This window comes from Halichoeres trimaculatus, unplaced genomic scaffold, assembly GCF_033239565.1.
Source record: "Halichoeres trimaculatus isolate MK-OKI-2021-1 unplaced genomic scaffold, fHalTri1.1 fHalTri1_scaffold_13, whole genome shotgun sequence".
NCBI classification, from domain to species: domain Eukaryota; kingdom Metazoa; phylum Chordata; class Actinopteri; order Labriformes; family Labridae; genus Halichoeres; species Halichoeres trimaculatus.
This window is the reverse complement of record NW_027437191.1, coordinates 9,025,379-9,049,736: the sequence shown is the minus strand read 5'-3', so window position 1 is coordinate 9,049,736 and position 24,358 is coordinate 9,025,379. Positions and strand designations below refer to the sequence as shown.

At 40.8% G+C, this 24,358-nt stretch overlaps 1 protein-coding gene across 1 annotated transcript in view; it reads left to right on the top strand.

Moving 5' to 3' along the window:
• ches1 (checkpoint suppressor 1) overlaps positions 1 to 24,358 on the top strand; it is an 83,913-nt gene that overhangs the window by 38,378 nt on the left and 21,177 nt on the right. Inside the window, exons 2-3 of the mRNA XM_074685058.1 lie at positions 4,902 to 5,501; positions 20,420 to 20,571. Coding sequence (XP_074541159.1) covers positions 4,920 to 5,501; positions 20,420 to 20,571 — 734 coding nt within the window. The 5' untranslated portion in view covers positions 4,902 to 4,919. The remainder of the gene's footprint in view (positions 1 to 4,901; positions 5,502 to 20,419; positions 20,572 to 24,358) is intronic.

Sequence of the window (24,358 nt, the reverse complement as noted above, 5' to 3'; positions counted from 1 at the left end):
GTGGAAGTGAGCTACAAAGCTGTGGAAACAGCAAGAGTAGGCAGGCTAAAACTGTTTAAACATAATGCACATTTTGCTATTTGCCATTATGATGTGTAGATGTTATCAGCTGAGCTGTCAGCTGATTGGGCAGCTGTAAGCAGCTGATGTCTGTGGGCTGAGCTTGACTTTGTGACCTGCCTTAACCAGCACTGTGCTCGTTTTTTTTTTAAATGGCACGTTTGAGATACTGAAACCTGGAATCCAGGGATAAATTCACTTAAACAGTGAGATTTTTAAGCCACTTATCATTCAGGCTTTGCAGTGGTGTATAATAATGAACAGACGGCTGTTTCACTTGGAGGGAGTCTGAATGTTCAGCTCGGTTGCCACAGTAATTTTCAGCCTTTGTTACCTGTCAGAGTCTTACGAAACCGATATTCATGGCAGCATGATAATAGAAACAATCTGACTTAAGTGTACCACCAACCTCTCTGCATTCAAGTCTGCCGTTTAAAGTGGAGAAAGCCATTTAGCCTAATTGAATGTTGTCTTTTAAGTCCGTGTTATCGGGGTGCAGGGTGCAAACAGAAGCAGTGTGGTGCCAGGGTCGCAGCGAGAACACAGACACACCGTGCAGATTACAGCTGCTCCAAATCGCATCGGTATGCACAGACACTTGGATGGAGTGTGTAATTACAGTCTGATGCACACACACACAAACACGGTGGGGGGAGAAAAAAAACACATGCACACGCTAAGCCAAATGTGGACATGCCAAACAGAGATGAACACAAATCAAAACAAAGCATGCAAACACAAAAGAGATCCAGAGAACGAAGAAGACAGAGAGAATAGCACAGTCCCATCTGTCAAACAAATGTGAGGATGCCTCTCACACACACACACACACACACGCACAGAGTCTTACACACACACACACACACACACATGCAGCAGGCATCATTTAGTCTGAACTTGAGCGATATCTGCCTTTGTCCTTTAGCAGTGGGTCCTGAGGGGCCGCAGTAGAAGTTGCATGAAAGTTTGTTTAGAGCTGAGCGAGTGTGTTAAGCTATATGAGAGCCCGCGGGAGACATGGTGGCACACACACACACACACGAGCATCTTCTCACACACACACACACACACGCTCAGGCACGAGGCTTGGGCGGCAGCTCGCGCTGGCCCCAACCAACAGTGAGGAGTTTGTTGTCATAGCAACAGTAAAATGAGATGACTTTACTGTCAGCCGTAATGTTTCATGGCCCCCTCGCCGCTATGGCAACATAACAAGGAGGAGGAAGAGGAAGATGGAGAGAGAAGAGAGCATCAGAGCCATCGCTGTGTTCCTGAGGACTCCTACCAGGAACAATGTCACTGTGATGCCCTCACTTCCTCCCTGCGATGAACACACACATCATGACAGGCCCGTCAGACTCAAACATCCACACACACACACACACACACACACCTTGAAAAGCCTGTCAAACACCCTCTCCACCTCGCCCATCCCTTTGATTGTGCTCTGACTATTTTCAGCTGCGGCGTTATCGTCGCTGGAGCAATTTGAATTCATTACGCTCAATGTCAATATTGGTGCAACAACGCCGTGGCTCAGACAGGTACAGCTTGTTGAATGAGCGTGCGAGCTGTCAGAAAGTGTGAGGAGTGAGGAAGAAGAAGTGGGGAGCAGATCAAAGGCATCCAGCTCCATCTGCGCGTTTGTTCCCGCGCGCCGTGGATGGAGCAGCGGGGGTGACTGTGGGCCAGCCGCCTCTATGCAGAGCTACAGCGTAAAGCATCCATACGTACGTCTCCACTCTATATTTAGCTCTGTCCTTCCACTATCAACACAGCTCAGCAGAGTTATCAGCGCTGGTGGAAGGAGTGGAAGGAAGGAGGAGGGAGGAGCGAACCAGGGGAAGCGACAGACACAGAGAAGAAAGAAAAAAGAAGAGGGAGATAGAGAGGCTGAGTTGTTTTGCACTGTTGCCATGGAGATACATCCGCAGGAGCTGTAGTGAACTGACAGTTGTCACGCCACAGCGGGTTGCCATGGGTGACAGCTGTCAGTCAATCACGCAGAGTGAGGGGACAGATCGGCAGATGATCACCTTGGATTAGAGAGTGATCGCACTAACACAGGGGCCAGCCCGAACATATCTGGACTTAATCCCTATGTCCCTGTTTGTGTGTATGTGTGTGTGTGTGTGTGTGTGTGTGTGTGTGTGTGTGTGTGTGTGTGTGTGTGTGTGTGTGTGTGTGTGTTAGAGAGATATTTTTGTGGGAATTTTTTTCTTTATTTGGATTTTTTTTTCCCAACTACTTTGTTGCCTTTTTCATTTTATATCTTTCTTTTGTCACATATTTTATCATCTTTGTTCTCTTGATTTTTTATGATTTATTGTTTATCTTTTTTCTTCAACATTGAAAAAAAAAGTTTCTTCTTTCGTTTTTTTTTTTTTTTATCGATTTTGTTTTTGTTGTTTTTATGTCTTTTCTTCTTGCTGTGCTTTATTTATTTATTCATTACCTCCACCAAGGTTATGTTTTTGAGAGAGTTTTGTCTGTGAACAACATAACTCAAAAAGTAACAAACAGATCTTGATGAAATTTTCAGGAAATGTTCAAAATGGGATCAGGAAGAAGTTATTACATTTTGGAGGTGATCCAGATCATTGTCTGGATCCAGGACTTTTTTAAAGGATTCTTTATCATTGTGAGATAGGGCTGTTTTCACCATATGTGTATATAACTCCATGATAAATGGTCAGATTGCTTTGCAAAACAATACAAGACAAGGTCACCATAATTTCTGACAGATGTAAAAGTACGATCCAGACATTGGCAATATTCTGGATACTAAGATCCAGAATATGAATTATGTACTGTGTCATCATAATTTACAACACTGTCAGGAAACAAATTTTCGTATAAACCTGCAACTAACACCAAATTGTAGCAGACAGTCTGCTGAAAGGGAGTATAACATTAAAGTAGGACTAAAGTGTTGGTGACAATCACAATATGCTTGGTGGAGGTCTGTGCTCTCTGAGTGCTTTTCTGGTTGATTTTAAATTTCCATAGCTTAAATTTGTTAAAGATATATATATTTTTTTCTTTATCTTTGTTTTTTTTCCCCCTCTGATCCTTCTCTGATGTGGTTTCAGGTTTTTACCTCTCGTTGTTCTGGTTTAACCTCCATGTCACCTCTCTGCAAATGATCATGTCTTTTGAATTTTTTCTTTTCAATGTCTCCTAAATTCTGTTCCTTGTTAGACTGTCAAAGAACCTCTCCCAATTTGTTTAGTGTGTCATTTATGTGACATACAGCACTTGATAAGCTGTTGTAATACTATTGATAGTACAGTTATAACTTGAAACTGAGAGATGGTACTTAGACATTGTGCTTGGTTCAAGTCCTGTAACTTTGAGAAAAGTTGACCAATGTAATGTAACAGTAAATATGGCATTATTAAAACATGGTTTAAAGTACAGAGTGATAAGATTTTACTCCCAGGGTTTGTTGAGTGAAGACTTTAAATAAGGATCTGACCCCAAAATTATGCCAAAGGATTTGTAATGTTCTCCTCTAAAAACTTACATGAGACCAATTCTGCTGGAAATTTGTTGATATGAAACTTACAAAGATAGAAGTCTTCATATGTTTTGGTTGCATTGTGTTTTCTGTAGCATGTTTTGTAAAGAGTTCAGTGTAAAGCGTTCAGCTTAAGATGCTAGTTTTGCAGAGGCAATGTTTCTCTGACGAGTTGTTGACCTGAGAGGGACGCACCTGTGAATCTTTTTCCATCTTTACAGGATTATTGAAGCACAAGGCTGAATGTGTTTTTTCTTCTCAGCTACATGTTAGTCCACCTGGCTGTCAGCTGGTAGACACGCAGCACACTCACACTCTTGATGAAAAGCTTGTACCTGTTGTGCTTCTCTCCTGTGCTCTCCCTGTAACAGATGCAGAGTAAATTGTAGAGAAGAATAATGCTTTCCAAAAAAAAGGGCAAGGTATTGATTTTCAGAACAATTCAAAAAAGTACAAGACCACAAAAAGCGCTTTTCAGTTACGTGAGTGGATGTAATTATTTCCTTTCCTGCTTTTCTGTGCCGACTGTGAAACGTGTTCACATGGCGAGTGCATCACATTACATTTGGCTGTGGCTGCTTCCCACAGCTGTCTGTGCTAGAGGACAATCAAAGGCCTGCTTGTGAGCCTCCTGATTGTGGTGTGTGATACTCCGCCACAGTCCCCTTCAATTACACACACTCTGCCTGCGTCTAACGAGCACAGCATTGCTCTTATTTCAGGAGAGTAATGGTCTGATTAGAATAGGGGCGGATTTGAACTCACACTCTAATTTGTTTTCTTTTTTTTTTTTTGGCAAACGCCCCAATCTTGATCAGCTGCAGTCACAGATATTCAGCTGTGGAGCTAAGTCTGATGGTCGGACAGTAAATTGTTTGTAATGTTGTAAACGCAACAGTTAAAGTTTATTCTGCTCTGATTCATCCCTCCAGGCTCGACAATGAAATTTCCTCTGCAGTGGAGATCACGTCTCTGACCTGACTGTTAGACCTTTAACTGTACTCAGTATTTTATGACAGCAACCCCATGTAATGTCAATACTCTGCTGGTACACTAGTAATTAGAGTGTAGTTAGACAAGGCAAGATTTCCTCAGCCAATGAAGCACTAAATTTGCCGTCCCAGTCAGTATTGGATAGAAAGCCCCAGAGCAAAGTGATGGTGTATACTTTTCCCCTCTGATGTAACGGCTTAATTGGGAATGCGGTTGAAATCTCGCTGCGTGTCCCCACCCTTTGGCCTTGAAAAAAAATAAAGGTTTCTGTGAATAGCAAGCTGACTTATATGTTTCTTTCTCCTTTTTCCTCTCTTTCTGTTTCCAGGAGTGAGCCCTGGGCTGGATGGGACCCACCATGCCCCCCAGTAAGAAGGCCCAGAGCCCCAGCAGTGGAGCTAGTGCTTCCCAGGGTATGAGCCCACCTTACAGACAGGGAGACGCCGCCACAGCAGCATCAGAGGCCGAGGCTGCCGACCTCTCCCTGTCCCTGTCCGCCTCCTTCTCCAAGGCCGAGGACGAAGAGCTCACCAGCCTCTCCTGGCTCCACGAGAGCACCGACCTCCTCAACAGCTTCAGCCACTCGGGGCTGCGTAGCGTCTCCCCCTTGCAGGACCCCGACGGTCAGCACCCCCGCTCGCCTTCTTCCTCGTCTCCCTCCCCAGACGACCCCCTGCTCGGGGATGCACACTCAGCGTACGACTTGGCCGCAGGGGCCAACAGGAAACCACCGTACTCCTTCAGCTGCCTGATCTTCATGGCCATTGAAGATGCGCCAAACAAGCGGCTGCCCGTGAAGGATATCTACGGCTGGATCCTGGAGCACTTCCCTTACTTTGCAAGCGCCCCCACAGGATGGAAGAACTCAGTGCGCCACAATCTGTCGCTTAACAAATGCTTCAAGAAGGTGGACAAAGACCGGAGCCAGGTAAAGACCTGATCAGTTACTCTGAGAAATGTTGAATAATCCTGTTTTTCTCAAGCTTTGAGCTGGGTATCTGTCTACCTTTTGATCCAGTGAAGCGTTCACATTTGGCAGCAGAAAAGGTTCATTCTTTGGAGTTCATTTGTCATTGTTGGAACATGTTTCATGACCTAAAAAGGAAAATGCACCTTCTCATTAAGAGTCTGATATGACTGCCTGTGGTTTTACAACAGTGAACTAGGCTTCTGTAGAAGATTGTTTCCAATTTGAAAAAAAGGTTTCAGGGTTAACAACTGAAAAAAATAAAAAGAACATACTGCTTTACCTCTGAAAAACAAAGTGAAAGTTTCTGCTCTAATTAAATCTAAAACATGAAGCAGAGTAGCCGCATTAGCTTAAGGACAGTTGTGATTTGGAGAAGGAGTTTGGTTGTAGATTGTTGCTTTAGCATAAAACTGAACACACACTCAAATCTCAGCTTATTTGCGATTATCCACATATCACTGAACATTTGCCCTGACAGGATGAACAAGAATTCAAATGTCAGCTTTTGTCCTGCTTTAGCTCTCCTTCTCCTCTGAGCGGTGACACACACACAAATAAACGAGGCTCATATCACATTTTTAAAGCTGCTACTATTTCCACCACAGCTTATGGTCAGAGTTTCTTTGTGTTGGTCAGTAGCTGAATATTAATATTTTTATGATGCTGACATAAATTAACTATTTTTCCTCTGTGTCAACAAGCAGAGATATAAAGTGCAGGGACGCTTTCACATGGATCGATTTGTGTGTGATCTGTGTGTCTCTGACTTTGCTTAATTACAAGCAAGAGGAACTGACCAATCAGAATCAAGTAGAACCACAAGGTAATCATTAAAAATCCAGGGCAATAGCAGAGTTGGACTAGAAAAGCACTCAGAGAACGCAGACCTCCACTAAGCATATTGTGATTGTCACCAACACTTCAGTCCGACTTTAATGTTATACTCCCTTTCAGCAGACTGTCTGCTACAATTTGGTGTTAGTTACAGGTTTGTACGATAATTTGTTACCTGAAAGTGTTGGGAATGATGATGACCCAGTCAGAAATCATAATGACCTTGTCTTGTATTGTTTTGCAAAGCAATCTGACCATTTATGGTGGAGTTATATACACATACGGTGAAAACGGCCCTATCTCACAATGATTAAGAATCCTGTAAAAACATCCTGGATCAAGGTGGTAAGCCGGATCACCTTCGAAATGTAATCACTTCTTCCTTATCCAATTCTGAAAATTTCCTGAAAATTTCCTGAAGACCTGTTTGTTACTTTTTGAGTTATGTTGTTCATAGACAAACAAACAAACTCTCCCAGAAACATAACCACCTTGGTGGAGGTAATAAGTCAGAAGCCCAATGGGAGACTGTCTAGTACTTCCTAAATGTTACTCCATCTTTGATAAAAAAAAAGTTTGAAGCTTCTAGCCAAGTAGCCAACATTTAAAACAGAAGGCCGCTGTGTACAGTTTAGATAAACAAGGTTTTACTCCTCATAAAAATGTGAATCTCAGCCTGTTAAGCAGTCTTTGCTGAACCTGTAAGGTTAACTTTGATGAAAAATTACTTTTTCAGAATCAGAATTGAGCAGCTCTATACAGTTAAAGTGAAAGAGTTTATGAGATAATGGATTACAGTCTTACATTGTTGCTTTTAAATTGAAATTAATATTCAAAGTTGCATTTGTGTCATTTTTTTCTCCAGCCAAGGTCATAAAGGCTGTTCTCATTCGTGTGACTATTTCCTGTAATTTCCTCCCTGACTCAGAATTTGTCCCAGCCCCTTTAATTCATCCATTGCAGGTATTTTGACTCACGTCTCATAAATAATTTCCTGAAGACCCATATTCTGAAATAACTTTGCAGCCACGCAGTAAATACTCAGTCGATTATCCTCTCTATCATGTGTCGTTATAACTTATTTTACAGCCAGGCGGTTATCAGCCGTTTGCAGGCATATCCAGCTTGAAGTCAAACATATTCTGTATTTTGTCTACAGCTGTACCAGATTCGGCCTTATCAATAGTTGATGATCTCTGCTTTCATAGTTCTCTTTCACTCAGACGCTCTGTGCTCCCCCAGTGGGAAGAGCGTTTCGCTTTTGATTTAAGTCTTGATACACTCCTTTATACCGGCTTTCCTATCCAGATTTCACTCCGTTAAAGACTGCGGGTAAAGAGGGAATGAATCCCTCACTCAATTAGTGCTAAATTAATACTGGAGGATTTAATAACACAGATGCCAGCAGACTTTAGATTTCATCTCGCCCCAGGGTGTTGGGGGTGGGGGACAAACAGCGAGGATCAATGCTCGCTTTGCGTGTTTAGCTGCTTGAGATTATAACAGAGGATATGGGAGCTCTTTATGCTTCCCTTGACCAGCGTGTGAACCTGAACCCTCGCTTTAGAGTTAGCCGGCTGAGTGTGTCAGTGTGTGTGTGTGTGTGTGTGTGTGTGTGTGTGTGTTGAGGAACAAAATGGATGAAGGATGAAGAGGACATGTTTTGTGTGTCTGTGCACACACCCTCACGCTATGCTGTCATCTGGCCCTTGACTACAACGGCGCAGAGTTTCTCTTGTATACATATCTCCATAGTAACTAGGTTGCAGTTGACATAAAAGTATGCTGTTGCTGTAGCAACGGGAAAACTGATTTGGCTTTACTGACTTAGGCGTGTGTGTGTGTGTGTGTGTGTGTGTGTGTGTGTGTGTGTGTGTGTGTGTGTGTGTGTGTGTGTGTGTGTGTGTGGGTGTCAGATGGGCACTGAGGTGCTGAGTGGGGGAGAATGAGTGCACGTCCTCATCTTGTGTTTTATGCACATACTGTCTGTCCTTATGTGTGTGTGTGTGTGTGTGTGTGTGTGTGTGTGTGTGTGTGTGTGTGTGTGTGTGTGTGTGTGTGCGTGTGTGTGTGCGTGTGTGTGTGCGTGTGTTTGGAGCAGCCTGTGTAGAGGTGATTTTGGCAAGGACAGCCCGTCTTGTCTTCCTGTCGCTGCACACCGTTTAAGACAGCGCACTAATTAACCCTTCAAACCTATTCCCCTCTGCAGCGCGCACACACCACCACACACACACACACCTCTGAACACACACAAGGCATGTCTGACACACCAGCAAACAAATGCACACACACATTCACACTCAAGCATGCATGAATGCATTAAAGGACCCACACACAGGCACACACACACACACACACACACACACACACACACACACACACATGTGAGCGCAGTGTCGGTGTAGAAATGAGGGCACATCTCTGCAGACTCCTACTCTACCTGCCAAGTGCCGAGCTTTATCTGAAGCTGCAATTACACAATCTCTGTAATTTCAGTCAGACTCTGCCATTCAGAGCCTTTCACTGAGAATATCTGCATGTGAATTCTCTTTTTTTCTCCCCGCTTAGCCTTTTTCTTCACCTGTTTATGTCTTTTTGAATCGAGCTTGCAATTACAGGGTCTGAGATATTTCCCTCTTTATGTTGCATTATGTTTTACTCACCGCTCGCTGCGGAGGAGAAGAAAGGGATTTGTTAAATAGGAGGTCAAGCTATCGTCAGGAGGGAGAGAGGTAGACGTAGACGCACACACTCACACACACTGGCACTGAGGGAAAGAGGAAGGAAGCAGGGAGACGTGGCTTACTGAGGACGCACCAAATCATATTTCCATCAATTTACAGAGGTGGAGATTAATATGACAGTGGCCTATTTGTTCCAGTGACTGTATTTCTGGGTCATATCCAGGCAGATGATAAGATGGGGGCTACTGCAGAGTAAGCTTGCTGCTTCATGTGTGTGTGTGAGCGTATGAGTGCGCAAACTTGTGGGAGACAGTGTGAGAGTGCGAGTCCCACGGTTGCCATGGCATTGTTTACAAACAGGATTCCTTACTGTGCTGAATGACATGCCTTAATGACAAGTGCTGTTGCCCTCAGACTTGTGGATCAGTGCTGGAGATCAGTGTTGTAACAGCACACACACACACACTTGAACACACACGCACTCTCTGGGATATATTTCTCAAAGCCTCTTATGAAATCACCGCAGAGACAACAGGCAGTTTTGTCATCTCAGCCTCTCTATGAAATCTCTCCATGCTGCACTTAAGTGTGTCACCTCCACCTTAACCTTAACCTGCTCAGATGAGAGCGGCCTCGATTCTTCCTTTTTCTCCAAGCAGCTCGAGTGAGCTGAGGTTTATCTCCTTAAGGTGCTTTTGATGTTCATTTATCAGCAGGTGACTGCACCCACACGATGTGGAAAACATAAAACCTGAACTGTACTGTCCCTAAAATCAAAAACACATCAATAATAAATCGTTGCCTTAATTTAATGTTCGTGTTCTTGTTGATTCCCAGTAATAAGATGTAGTTACACCTAACCTTTCACCTAAGATAAAAGTCCAAAGAAGAAATGCAGTGATACAGTTTTTTATTTCACTGTTGAAAATTGCCACAATGACACAAAGTGTGAAAAATAAATTATTAATTGCATATCAACTCTAAATTTCAGACTATCTGCTGTTCCTTCTGTTTTACACAGCTACGCAATCGACAGCATGTTCCAGCTGAACCCAAAATAAATTTTCAAAATTAGTTTCTTATTATCACTAAACTTGCACCTGTTATTCTGAGGCTGGCTAATAACTTTCTGCATCAAAAAGCAGTGTAAAATTATTTTACAGAGGCCTCCATCCAACAAGTAAAATGAGTGCAAGCTAAATGAGAAATGCATGGGTTGGTTGCTGTGCAGCCTCTCAAGATTTTTTTAAGTGCTTCACTGATTTAAAGCTCCTGTGAGCAACTTTTAGTTTGTCCTGACTTTGGCGCCCCATGTGGACAAAGCGGTACCTCTTCTGTCTTAGTTAATTTTGGGTGAGGAGTGTTTTCTTAGGCTTGCCACACAAGACATGACTGGAAGCTGGATCTTGGAGAACTTCACACCCAAGGACAGACATGACTTGTTTTTAATCCACCAGACAGTTCCATAAAACCCTCAACCACATACTTTATAATTGTGGTAAAAATCTCACAGAAACATGCGTGATCAAATGGAAATCCAGAGATAAAGAAACATGGAAGATGATTGAGGTCATGATCTGGCTGTCCTGGGGGGTGTCCTGTTTGGCTCCAATAAACAAAAAATGAGGAAAAGATTAAAAGTGACTAAGTGCACAAGTTGGTCTCCTTTTCAAAGTTTTACTTGGTGTGAGATACATTTGTATTTATGTTTGAGAGCTGGTGAAGCGCAACATCTGGATGGTGAGGCTTCCCAGTCTGCTCCTCTGTTCTGTCAGAGGCAGCCCAACCTGGAATTACAAATATCAAGCATGTTTGATATTGAAGATCTTAAGTCAGGGAAGCTGGCATGACACCCTTAAAGATTATTTTGACAAATAATCAAATGCATTAAGCCTTGAATTGATGGCAAATCTGACCCTAAATCAGCCCTGAAAATGTCCAGTGTTTGGCCAACCTGACACTCACTCTGCTTTAGCTAAACACTAAAGAGAAATCTTTAAAGAAAAACACTAAACAGAAATCTCTACCATTGAAAAACATAAAGAAAAAAATCAGACAGTGTGCTGTTTATCAACTAAACTCACACCTTCTCTCTAGAAGTGGTTTAAGACAGTAGTCCCCAACCCCCGGTCCGTGGACTGGTACCGGTCGGTGGGTCAATTGGTACTGAGCCACACATAAAAAATACTCAACTTACATTATTTCAGTTTGATCTATTATCTGATTTTGAACAATGTTTTAGTTTGAAAAATGTCCACATTCTCTCCGTCACACCCGTCTATGACTCATTCTTGACGCCAAACTCCCCAAGCTAACAAAATGGACAAAAAATACATCTTTGGAAAGTTTCTTAAGGCAGGGTAAAAGAGCCAGAAAAGAGCCGGTCCGTGAAAATATTATCCGTGGCGCAAAAAAGGTCAGGGTCCGCTGGTTTAAGACAGTATTAAAAACCATAAAGAAATTATCAGTCTCATCACTAATGGACGAATATTAATGTCAGTCTGTTTCGTAACCAGCCAAAAACCCCTTACAGTGGCTTTAAAATAGTGGAAAGTAAAGAAGACCTTTCACCTGAGACAAAAGTGAGGATCCTGAAAGAAAAAGTAGAAGTTTTATTGTTTTTGGTTCAGTTGTTTAGTATTGGTAAAACAGTAAAAACATCGAATTTGTCATTTCACAATCCAACAGAAGTTGATTCAATTCAAAATTCATCAATTAAAACTGATTTTAAACATATTTTAACCAATGTAAATACAATTAAAATTTTCCTTCATGTTTAGATGTGAATGAGTATGTAACCTCATTTTGTTAGCACTCTTCAGCATATTATTTTAAGTTTTCAACCACATATTTAGTGGAAACATTTGATTTTTCTCCCCAAAGACTGATATTATGAAAATACCATACACCGAGAATTTTGTCAAACAGGTGGAAAACACGTTTTTTAAGACAAATATTTTGGTTAATGTTGAGACACACTGTAAAAACCTGCTGATGGTGTAGTAGGTCCTCTGATGTGTAAACAGTAATAGTATGCCATCATGTCAGCCATCTCAGAGTAATCGGATGATAAAAGGTGATAATGACGTGTCAGTTATTGTAAGTCAGAAGTATGAGGACGAGCCTTGTTGTCACTTAATATTTGTTCAGTGCAGCCTCAGGGAAGCAGTTTAAACATCTTTAAGATGGGCTCTTGGTTGTGTCCTTGAATAACTTTTACAGATTTAAAAATGATGCTGACATGACAAGAGGAGAGAGGAAAACCCCTGATGACTTCACTGAAATTAATTGTTTAGTGACAGCTTCTCACTGGTGGGCTGGAAGTTCAGCTCTCAGAGGGGAGCTTGGATTGAACGAGGCCTAGTTTTAGGAGGAAGGAAAATAATGCAATTTTATGCTAACACGAAGGTGCAACAGGTATAATTAGATGAGCTGCATGTTTTCTAAAAGTCTTCCTTCAGTTAATCTTTTAGAAACGCTCTCTGATAACTTTGAGTAGATTGTAAACATCTACGCAGAAGCATGCACTCCAGAAACCTCACAAGTGATCCACAAACCAGGACAAACAGACCACATGTGAAGCTGGTTCCAGACTTCACCAAACGATCACGCTCCTTTTTTGGTGTGTATTTAGAAAAATAGCCCGTTTTCCAACCAACATGTAACTTTTACACCCAACAGGGCCTCTTTGTTCAGTTGTGGCTTTGTTGTGGAATGGCCTTCAACAAGAACAAAAATGGCCTGTATCAAGCTACTCCATCAGTAAAAATATGCCCCTCTTCCTCCTCTTTCCCCTCGTTCTGCCTCTTTCCTCTTCAAAAGCTGTGTGTTCCTCTCTCTGTTTGAACATTCGCATCCTCTGCTTCATTTTTTCCAAACAGACCTCTTATTGTTTTTCTTCATCTGTGCTGAATATCTTAATCAGTGTTCGAGCGTGAAAGTGCTCCACGCTGCACTCGTCCTACACTTGAATAGGTTGTTAATCTGATATCTTTACATGTACAATAAGTGATGACGGATCCATGTGTCACAGTTGTGCTTATTCAGGCTTGAACATACCGAGGGTTAATGTTTGGACTGTGACTATGGATGTTGATCAGTAGATATGTTTGCCCTTCTCATGCTGTAAATCTGTGGCGTAGGTTAAGTCATATTGCACATAAAAAAAGCAGCGGTCAACAAAGCCTCTTACTGCTGATGGCTCTCATGTTTCTCTGCACAGAGTCAGCTCTGGGCTCTCTGTGCATCATGCATCTTTTAAATCTCATTTCATAACTGAGTTAAAACAAAATCTACTTTCCTCACTCATAATAGCCAGTGTGAACTGTTTAAATGGGGCTCTACAATATGAGGACAAACAGTATTCATCATTATAAAGCACTTACTGAAGAATCTGACTGCTTTTATTCTATTGAATTAAAACTCCTAATCTGTCAATATATCTAACACTGCACACACTGTCAGACTTCCCTCTTGAGTCAAGATTCTCCTAAAGATGAATCTTTGTAAGGGAAATGAGGTTATGAATTTTGATTTTCTGGAAGAGTTTGAGGTTATTTCCCAGCTCAGACACCACGGCTTTCAGAAAGTGTTTCCCATACAGGTGAAAAAAGGGAGTTTGTGGGGACTGTTTTTTTAGCTGTTGGTGCTCTATTCAGTATTTACAGCCCCAAATTACATTGATCGACTTAGTGGGATCCTGGATACCGCTGCACATTTAAACAGAGAGTCTCAGTGATGTGTTTTCAACTGCTTTGGGACCAAATTTGGGCACCGTGGCACCCAGATGTGAGGCTCTGTGCACCAACAACTTGTATTTCTCACACCCTATAGCTATGCATCTTTTTAATCACTACAGATAACCATTAACTACCCTCTCATTATGACAAACACTCAATTTTTTCTTTTTTTTTTCTTTTTTTTTTGTTTGTTTGTTTGGTTGTTTTTATTTTTTAACATTTTTGAATTTTTTTAAGGCACACCCAAGGGGGAAAAAAAGTAAAAATTAAAAAAACAAAACAAACAAACAAAAAAAAATCTTCTCACCTGCTATTGTCATTTACTATTTTGTTTATTTTGTTTTTCTGTAAATTGGAGTACCCCCGTGCATGCAGTTACATTTTGTTTTTACGTATAAGTCTTCATTTGTGTCGTCACATGAAGCTTACTCACTGTTTGTGAATCTGAGGTGAACGTATGTCACTGCTTGTTGTTGATCAGACTCTGAATGTGTATCAAACTCACATACAGGGCTATGTCTTTAGCAACTGGGTCGGCACCAAAAATGCCTTTAGCTGGGTAAATGCCAGTACATAGATGGGTCATTTTGTGATGTAAATGTAGGGATTAAGTCTTTCATTGCTTCAGATTTGTTTTTCTCTTTTTCTTTTTCAGGAGTTCTCCAATTCTGATGCTTGCCACTCTGTGCTAATGCTAGCTGTAGCTACAGTTGTCTTTTAATGCTTCTGCATCTTTGATGTGATGATAACTTTTCAGGTGACTTTAGGAGATTTGTTATGTTTAAATTTGAGGATGCCTTTGCCTCTCTCAAAATTATTGGGACATTTTTTTTATTTTTATTTTTTTAATGCTACAAGAATTCTCCTCTGAAACAGTGATAATCATTTGGGGTATCTTGTTTGCTGCAGTGTTCTTTTTGTATGTAAAGAACACTGCATGGGAAGGGTTGTTAATATCTACAATAATATTTTTTTGGATTACTGATAGATCATTTGTCAGTAACTGATTATTAGTTGTAATATTTTCCCAGTTAATCCTAAATATACATACCACACATCTCTGAATTGAATGTTGCGTTAGACTGTTAGCCTAGCTAAGCTTAAGTACCAGACATGCATGGAAACAACCACAGTGGATGAAACAGTACAGTTTTTTATTACATTGACTCAAGTGTTGGTTTTTGGTGTTTAGAACATTATGTAAAACATAAAACTTAGCATGAACATTTTTTTTAACTCATAGCAAAGAAACGCTAGCTTGACCCACATATTTTGATACTAAGTGAAGCTAACCAGCTGCTGGCGTTAGCTTGAATTTAACATACTAATATGAGAATTGTGTCACTCTTTTCATCTCATTCTGAGCAAGAAAACATTTTGATACACTGAACAAATATTCTCAGTCTCATTGAAGTGTTAGCAAGAGCAGAGTTTCAATAAACAGACTCAAGAAAGTGAGAAAACTTGAACTGTGAGTGTTTAGTTAGCTCAAAGAAAAAGAGTTACTGTGTGTGTGTGTGTGTGTGTGTGTGTGTGTGTGTGTGTGTGTGTGTGTGTGTGTGTGTGTGTGTGTGTGTGTGTGTGTGTGTGTGTGTGTGTGCGCGCGCGTGTGTGTGTGTGTGTGTGTGTGTGTAAAGATGATAGAGATGATAGAGCAGATAGGAATGCAGTAGCAGTAGTATAGTGTTACTAGTGGGGTCAGAGGCAGCACGACTTTTTAATATCTCCCATTTCCAAGGGAGACCAGCCCCCACAGCTTATATAACACAGGAAACAGATGTTGGCAACACACAATCATCACTCTGTCTCTCTATCCCTCTTACTCACACACACACACTTTCTCTCCCTCTTCTTGCCTTTGTCTCCTCTCTCTTCCCCTTTTGTCTCTCACTCACACCATGACGTGTCTCAGGCCAGTTACAGTTTGCATGTTTTCTCCATCATGAAAATACCTGAGCAGCGGTCGACGCTCTGCAGCTTTAGATCACAGAGGCGTGTGAAAGCTGCAGCTTCCCTAATCAAAACTTCCACAAACTGCTGTACTGACACAGATACATATAATTAAGTCTGTTTCTTCTGAGAGTAATGTTGCTTTAAGTTGCAATTTGAAATCTGAGGCAGTGCCTTGTCAGTTTTATCTCCTGCTGGATGAGCTGATTTTTAAAGGAGGGGTTAACCTTTTAGAGTTGTGGATTATTTGATGTGTAATCCTGCAAACACTACAGTAATGAGGAATATTTGTAAATGTATTAATGCAAAAATATAAACTGGTGCAAAATGGTGCTGGCTCCAAAGACGTGAGCTGAGGTGGGATGAAATGACGGAGAGAGGAGGTCATCTAAATGGAGATCATGAAACAGATCAGATCAGAAACACAATCCTCTGTCTGTCTGCCTTGTGTAGGAGTTCCATTTTTAACATTTATGTCGAGCTGTAAAGTTGAACCTCTCTTGAAACTTAAAGCCAATCTCTGATGTCCAATACTTTTTGTGATAATCGATTTCGAGACACTCTTGGTTTGATTTTTTTTTTTTCAAATTTGTCAGAAAATGAAAAGTCAATTTTTTCTCCTCTTGCTCCCAAACTCAGATGATGCTTGTTGCCAAGGCGACCACTATAACCCAGGTGACAGACCCTTCCTGTGAGCAGCGCCCTGTGATTGGCCTATCGACCTGGGGGGGTCTGGAGATTGAGCGTTTTGATTGGCTGACTGGTTGGCAGAGGCAGGAGCCCCGGCAGACAGTTTCTGTAGGGAGCATTGATTTAATCGGCTGGCAGGCGGGCAGACAGTCCACACACACCAACGCACACACTCTCACACACACACACACACTCACACGTATACACATACTGCTGGCGGGCTGGAGGTGCAAGGGGAAATTTGGCCCAGTGGGGGTCACCTCTGTGGGAGCGAGCGTATGTGTGTGTAATATCATGCTCTCCAGGAGAGGCGTTGCTGGCAGTAATAGAAGCACTCCCAGGAGCAGACCATGCTGGGTAATATCACACTCCCCAGGGAACTCGCCATACACACACTCAGCCCCAAACACACACTCACACTCAGAGCGAAACATGGCACATATGGCCCATGTTCAACACGACTCCCATACTAATGCAAAGATCCAGTCAGGGGAGACTCAGATCAACGGCGCTCACACATCCTATTAGCTTCTCGCATTCTTACAAGGTCAGTCTGTAGTGATGGCAGCAGAGTTTCTGACAGATTCACCGGACATGCTGGGATCAGGAGACACACACACGGCTTCTGAGGAGGCTCTGCAGAGTCTTCAGTTATTAGAAGAGGCAGTTCACGTTGTAGAGCCGCGTATCAAAGATGTTTAAAAACAAATCAGGCATGAACACGAGGAATACTTTGGGACCAAATTTGAAGCTTGCAGCAGGGTGTGTATTATGCTGCATCAGATGTTAAAGTTTAGTTCAAACTTTGAGATGTGCCCCACTTTGGAAGTTTTAATCATAGTAAAGTACATGGTAATGGTTTTATGATCATCTCATGTACAAGCTGTTTTAGAAAAAGCCTGATTTAAATAATTTGAGATAGATCTTCAAACTCAAGCATAAAAACTTGAGCTTACTCACAGATAACTTTAGAACCAGGGGAAAGCACACAGCTACATACTTAAGGCACTGTTTGAAGTGTTGGTGTCGTGCTCAAATGCACATCTGAAAAGATGCTATGGATGATTATTTTGCTGAGGCATACCATCATCACATTTAATCTAATGTCTTTTATTTTTAATTTAAATACTAAAGGAAACTAGAATGTAACTCAAGCCCAGCTCTCAGCTCTACTCCTTCCTGCAGTTCTACATTTCCTCTCTGTTCAGCTGCCCTGATACTATCCAACAGTATCGCCAAGTATGACCCAAAATATAAAAAAGGTATAAATCTATTTTTATTTTTAATTAAGAAAAATTATTATACTGAGTTTTCTAAAAGTTCCCCAGAAGCAACAGTTCATTTAAAACAAGAGAAGTAAAAGAGCATGAGTATCGTAAAGTGCAGGTACGTGTCCAGAGTTTTTGACTAAGGTGGAGTCTTGACTGACTTAAGCAGGAGTTTAGATTATAAAGTACAGTTAAACACAAATGAGTTGCATTTGTCACTTTTTATTCCTCTAATCTTGTTATTTTGAGCTGCTTATGTTGAAAAGTCATACAGATGTTATTTTTGATGTTTTTTAAAGATAATACAACAGTTTGGAAATATATAAACAGAAATCGTCTAAGCCCAAATTTGCAGCCCTTTATTGATTTAGATGAATTAATTTCAAAATCAAGATTTCAACTTTAGGGTGGAGGCCTTATGATGCTGTTTTTTTTTATTTTTATTTTTATTTTTTTTTTTTTTTTTGGGGGGGGGGGGGGGTCCCATTTTGTGACATTTGCTCATTTTACCATTTTTAAATAATGTACAAAAAGTACCACAGATAGTTCCTTGTTCAATAAAGGGCTAAGATTAAAAAAATATATATATCTGAAGCAACTGTTTTACCAATGTTTTGAAATGCTGCCAACAAATGGATTTTGGACAACTTGAATCTTTCCAACTCTTAAAAACACCAGCAAAAGAAAAAGTATCAAAGAAACAAAAGTGTTTTTTTTTTCAATCATATAAGTTCAAAACTAGTGCCAGCCTTCCGCTTCACACCCTGAATAGCTGATTTCAATAGAGACCGCTAATCACACTTTTATTGTCACCAGAACTTGAGAAATTGTTATAAGCACTTTAAAAGAGTCTGACTTAAATAAATGTAATAAATGTGAAATATTCTTTTATGTAGAAAGGAGATGCTCTCTCTTTTTGTTTGCTTACACTTCACCTTTTTGAATGGCGGTCTGAACATACCTCTGTTTTTGCACCACATTGATGCAGACTGTTTTTAAATGCATGATGATTAGCAGACAGAAACTACAACTTACAGCTATTTAATCCATCAAGTTTTAGTGTTAAACAAAATTAGCATAGCACACACCTTTCTTCTCATTTTTGAAAAATCTTAAATTCACTTTGAAAACTCCCTGGTGGCCAGTGCAGGTGTTTAAAAAGAGGAGAGCATTTTTTTCTTTGTTTGCTTAAACTCTTGTGGCTGCACCCTGAACCAGCAGATGTCTTTGATTTGTAGATGAGGACAGTGTGAAGCTGTTCCAGTAGTTAAGATCTAAGATCAGCATGTAAAACAATGCAGCAGAAGTCCTCTCCTCTGGTTGGCTGTGTCCTCTTCAAACATATTTTATCACTGAAGAGCAGATCTTAAATGTTTGTCCTCCACTCCCTGTGAGCTGTTATAATATTTTCCTTTTTTCTTTAATAAACATGTCTTTCCTAATTTGTACATACAACTTTTTATATAACTTTTTGTTTACTTTTTTTTCTTAGAAAGTTGTTGAGTGTGGGAAATTGAACCCAGATTAATTAAGTTGTTGTAACATAGCGTCATACTGGAGTAAGCTTTGAAAAGCATATTTCTGCTATAGACAGGTGTACTGTATTTATTTCAGCAGAATTTGATGACATTATCTCTAAAAAAAATTGAAGGGTAACCAGAAAAAAAGGCGATACATCTTCTGGAAACATTTCCCCTGTCACTCTTTCATAGAGACTGAGTTTTATGAGGACAGCAGAGGATGTGAAGGTGGATGATCCAGAAAAACAGGGACGTCATATTTCTGTAAAAACACACCTTTACTGTAGTGCTGCAGCTTTTCAGTGTTGATATCTCTCAATCTAGGTGTTTGTGATTTTAATGAACCTTTGATGACTTATCCATGGATGTCGTGGGGTGTGTATCTGTCATCCACTTCAGTACAAAATGCCTCTCAAGTTTGAGAATTTGTCTCCAATTAATGCAACACACTCTGACATATCTGACATTTCCCTCCTAATAGATTCCTCGTGATATTTGCAGAAATCCAAAACCCTCAGTCATGACATCTCCCCTCCCTGTACCCGCACCTGTACCTGTATCACATCACGCGGCTCCACAAAGTGAGCGCAGCTCCACACAGGACCGATTTTATTTCACGTTTATGTTTTTCCTTCTTGTTCTCAGTCACAGCTGTACACAAACTCCAGATTTGCCACCTTCAGATGAAGAGGAAGATGAAAGCAGGGAGAAGGCTGTGTGTGTGATAAAGACAGGGACTGTATTTTCATGGCAGGTTTCTTCCTTCCTCTATAATCTATAGGCCGGTTTCACTCAGACTGGGAGTCGACAGCTTCATTAGGTGAAGGGGAGGGGGCTGCTTTGATCTAAAAATACACACCATCATCGCCTCTGGAGTGGAAGAAGTTAAGGAGTCTCCCTGTGTCTTAATCAGTAAAAAGCCTCCAGAATTTTCTTCCAAGGCGAGGCAGAGGATTGGAAAGTCTTGAACGTGTTAGCAATAAGGATGCATTCAATCTTCCTCCTGCGGGTGTTTTCTTCTTCTGGGAATATTAATATCTCTGCCGTGTGTACAGGTGGTTTGGTAAATATGAATCTGGCCCAAGGTCTGAACTCTGAGCTCCTGTGAGTGTGCTGAGCTGTGTTTGTGATCACTCTCAGGATATCACTCCCTCTCACCACTTTCTTTGCCTCTCCTTGTTTTTCTTTCAGAGCATAGGTAAAGGCTCTCTGTGGTCCATAGATCCAGAGTATCGGCACAACCTGATCCAGGCGCTGAAGAAGACGCCGTATCATCCTTATTCACCCGGCCTTGCCACTCCGTCCACCTCCCCACCCACCCTGCCTCAGACATTTCACCACAGGTGAGTCAGACCAGCTGATTGAGAGTTCACTTTAACTGTTTCTTTATTTGTTTGCAAAACTAAGTTTCTGAGTCCTCACTGTTCAGATCACCAAAAAGGAACCTAAGTATTCCCTGAGCGTAAAGCTCAGATGACCGTCAGAACGGTTTGAAACACATTTCATTTATTTAGGTTACATTCTGCACAACATTTAAATCATCGATGAAGTCACCGTGCAGTGTGCAGAAATACACTCTGCACTTTTCCTGATGGCTCAATGAACTTGTTGTTTCTGCTGTTTTGGGATCACTGGGGGTGTTTGTTGACATCAAACAGGTCCAGTCTCTTCAGAGGCTTAAGTTATGTTTCTGTCTTTGCCACATCAAACATGTCAAACTTCTCATGAGTGTGCTGTGAAATCTCAGGAAGCAGAGACTAGCAGCACTTTCTGGAGCATCTTGGCATGAACATTTTCTAAAAAACAGTCTCCATCATGAATATGATCAGGCCCGTCCTTCTGACGTCTGAGTCCAAATCAGTCAAATCGAGTCCTGGACTTGGTTTCTGCAGTGCTGGCGAAATCACTTTATGTGTTTTTATTGGACTGCTTTGCTCCCTGTGGTTGGTCACAGATGGATATTCATGTACTCTGTATATTTTTACATACTGTAAATGCTCTCGCAGATGTCTGGCTCTGTCGTGGCCTTTTTTCCCTCTGTAGTCAAATTAGAGCTGAAAAATGTAACCACAGTGTGTTCATGTGATTTATCAGTTTCCTTGACAGACGACATTTGTCTTTGACAGTGTTTGCACGACACTGAGCTCCTTTGACTGCCTCCAGTTCAGGTCATGAACTAGTTCAGATATTTTTAGTACAAACTTTTCTTTGAGTCAAACATTTATAATGCAATCACAGATCACCAAATTCTGTGCTAAAAGTTTTAATTCAAGTGTTTTAATGCTTTAATGACTCTCGACTCCTTGTGTCATAAGTCTGCTGACTCCTATTATCTGGACTTTCTTTCTCTTTTGATCTTTTTTAAAATCTTTTTATTTCAGTTATTAAACATGGAAGTTGTGAATAGACATAAACACGCTGTGAAGCCTCGGTCTGAGTTCATGGAGCTGGTGATCAAACAGAGCTTTCCCCTCTGACGTATTTTTCAGAAAAAAATTCAATTTTAAGATACAAACACACTTTTATGGCTATTAGTGCTGATTTTGTTCAAATCAAGCCCTGCATTAGTGATTTGAGTTCTTTTTGCAACTTTCACAGAGGACTGAATCCAGCTTGTAAATAATTTTTGTTCTTATAATCAACACAAAGGAGGAAAATAAAAGTCAAAGTTTCAAAAAGCCATGTTCAAGTAAAATATTCAACCATTCTTACTTTCCATGATTTACAACACAAGTTTTTTTTTCTGCTTCTCTTCTTTTATTTCTGGCAGATTTCAGACTCTTAAAGGCACTGTGAGTTTTGAAAAAATCTTGTTGGGTGTAAGGTGTCCTGGTCTCAAGTTTAGTCTGCAATAACATGACTACCGTATTGACTCGAATAGAGGACAACCCCATTATAAGACAACCCCCCTCTTTTCAAGACCAATCTTCAATAAAAGACTGATAGCCAAAATTTGTTCTGAGAAATTCTGAAACTCTGAAAAAATCATTGAAATAATAGAGAATGCTTTTATTTTTTGCTCTAAATACATTCAGAACTTTTCTTTTGTAGTTCACATTTTTCAGACGCTCTTCTTGGATGCTCAGTCTTTGGACGTTACTCTCTGTACCTATATATTTTTGGCTGCCTGACAGTTGTTTAACGTCTCTGCTGCATTGACCGTCATTATTTAAACAAGCATCATAACTCGGCCTCAGTGGTCTGTTAACTTGCCCAACTTTTGGTCCACTTTCCTCTGGACAATCAACGCACTTCTCTGTCTCATTTCCTGTCACTGCGTCTCTGCTGTGATTGACAGATAACCACAGCCACCATGAGGTCTCTGGCTTTATAAGAAGCTGGCGCTGTCTGTCAATAGTTAGACCCCCCTCGTAAGATTAATATAAGACGTTGTTTTATATTCTGGTCAATACGGTAATTTAAAGTTAGCAAGCAATCTGGATTTGGCAACTGTACATATTTTTCCCAAACTATTTGTTCTTTAGCGTTATCAAGCCTGTTGCTGAAAAGACAGTAGTGTAAAATATTTTAAGCTAAGAGGTGAAAGAAGCCCTACGGCCATGTGCTCATATATAATAATAATAATATGATTGTTTCATGAGACAATAGCAGAAGGACCAGTTGTTCCACCAATTTGGCCAAAAAGATAGCAGAGAAAGTTGGTAAAGTTTCTCTGCTGGTAAAGTTTAGCAGTGAAAAGGAAGTTTGTGAGCAGAAGTTTCTTTTTCTTTAGATGGTTTTCTTGTAACACAATCTTTTGTAGTTATAGCTGATACTGGAGCAGGATCAGCATAAAGGCTTAGGTTCTTTATTTCATTTTATGTAAGCACTGTTTCAGACTGAGAAAATCTCCAACCAGAGCTTTGCTGTGGGAAATATGCAAAAAAGCTTATGAACAGGATTTAAGATTTATTCTGGTTTATAGATTTAAAAATAGATTGGAACCATATATACACGTACTACGCATTGGTGAACTATAGCACACATCATGACACCAAAGCTGTTATTGTTTTCTGTGGTAGCATCAATGTACATCTGCTTGTGAGTAACCACAAAAACCAAAGTTTTCAAAGTTTTGTTCAAGTGTATAATTTCACATGATCTCTGTCTCCAATCTCCGTTTCTGGATCTTGTTAAAAGTTGTCAAACAAACAAAATAATATTTTGTACTTCATTTATTTGCTTCAGAACCATTTAATTCTTTTTGCAAGAGCCACATCTTTGCCAGTGAGGGTGAAGCTGCTCATGCGAAAAGCACTCTGCATCCCTGAAAACACAACAAGGAAAACTCCTCACAGCATCTTTAAACACCATGAGAGATCTCTTCATCAGTGTCCTCTCAAAAAAAAAAAGTAACTGGTGTGCCTTTGCACAGAAAGTCCTGTCCTCTGGTTATTTTTCAAGAGTGCTGCTCTTGTGTTTACTTGCTTGCTTATTTTGGTCCACGGTTAAATATCAGAGAAATGGGTTTGCTCTTGAAGCAATTTAATACTTAAAAAGAAAACAGTGTTGTTTACTTGTGGAGTCAGAGAAAAACTGGAGCTCCCAAAATAAATGCGGAGGAATGCGTTTCACTGTATTTAGGCAATGACTGTAGTTAAGTGCATCTTTGAGAATTCAATCGATTCACATCAAGTCAGGACTTAGTGAAACTAAATGTGATCAAATTGAGAAATCTGTGCTGTTACGCACTCAGACAGACTGTTGTAAGTGAATTATCCTCAGGTTCGGACTCTTTTTAGACAAAAGAAGCAGATTGAAGACTTCACCCTGAGCTCTGAGGAAGCGTTTTCCTCTCCCTCTGATGTTTCATAGACTAAAGGACTAATAAAAAATGATTATTAATACATTAAATGATAAAAAAGAGTCAGAAGTTGCAGCCCTGAGGCGCATACAACATAAAACATACACTCCTCCATCTCTCCTCTATCTCCCCCTCCATCTGTCTCTCTCCACCCACCTGGCCCCCGGCGTTCTGCAGCTGACCCGCCCCATCCTTTCCTACAATCTTTTTTGCACGCTGTTTTCACTCCCATCCCTCCTCCTATCTCCTTCCTCCCTCAGGCACATCGCAGGTAAAAGCGCCGGTTTACACTCCTGAGTCTTTCCTCCCGTCCATCCCCCTGCTCT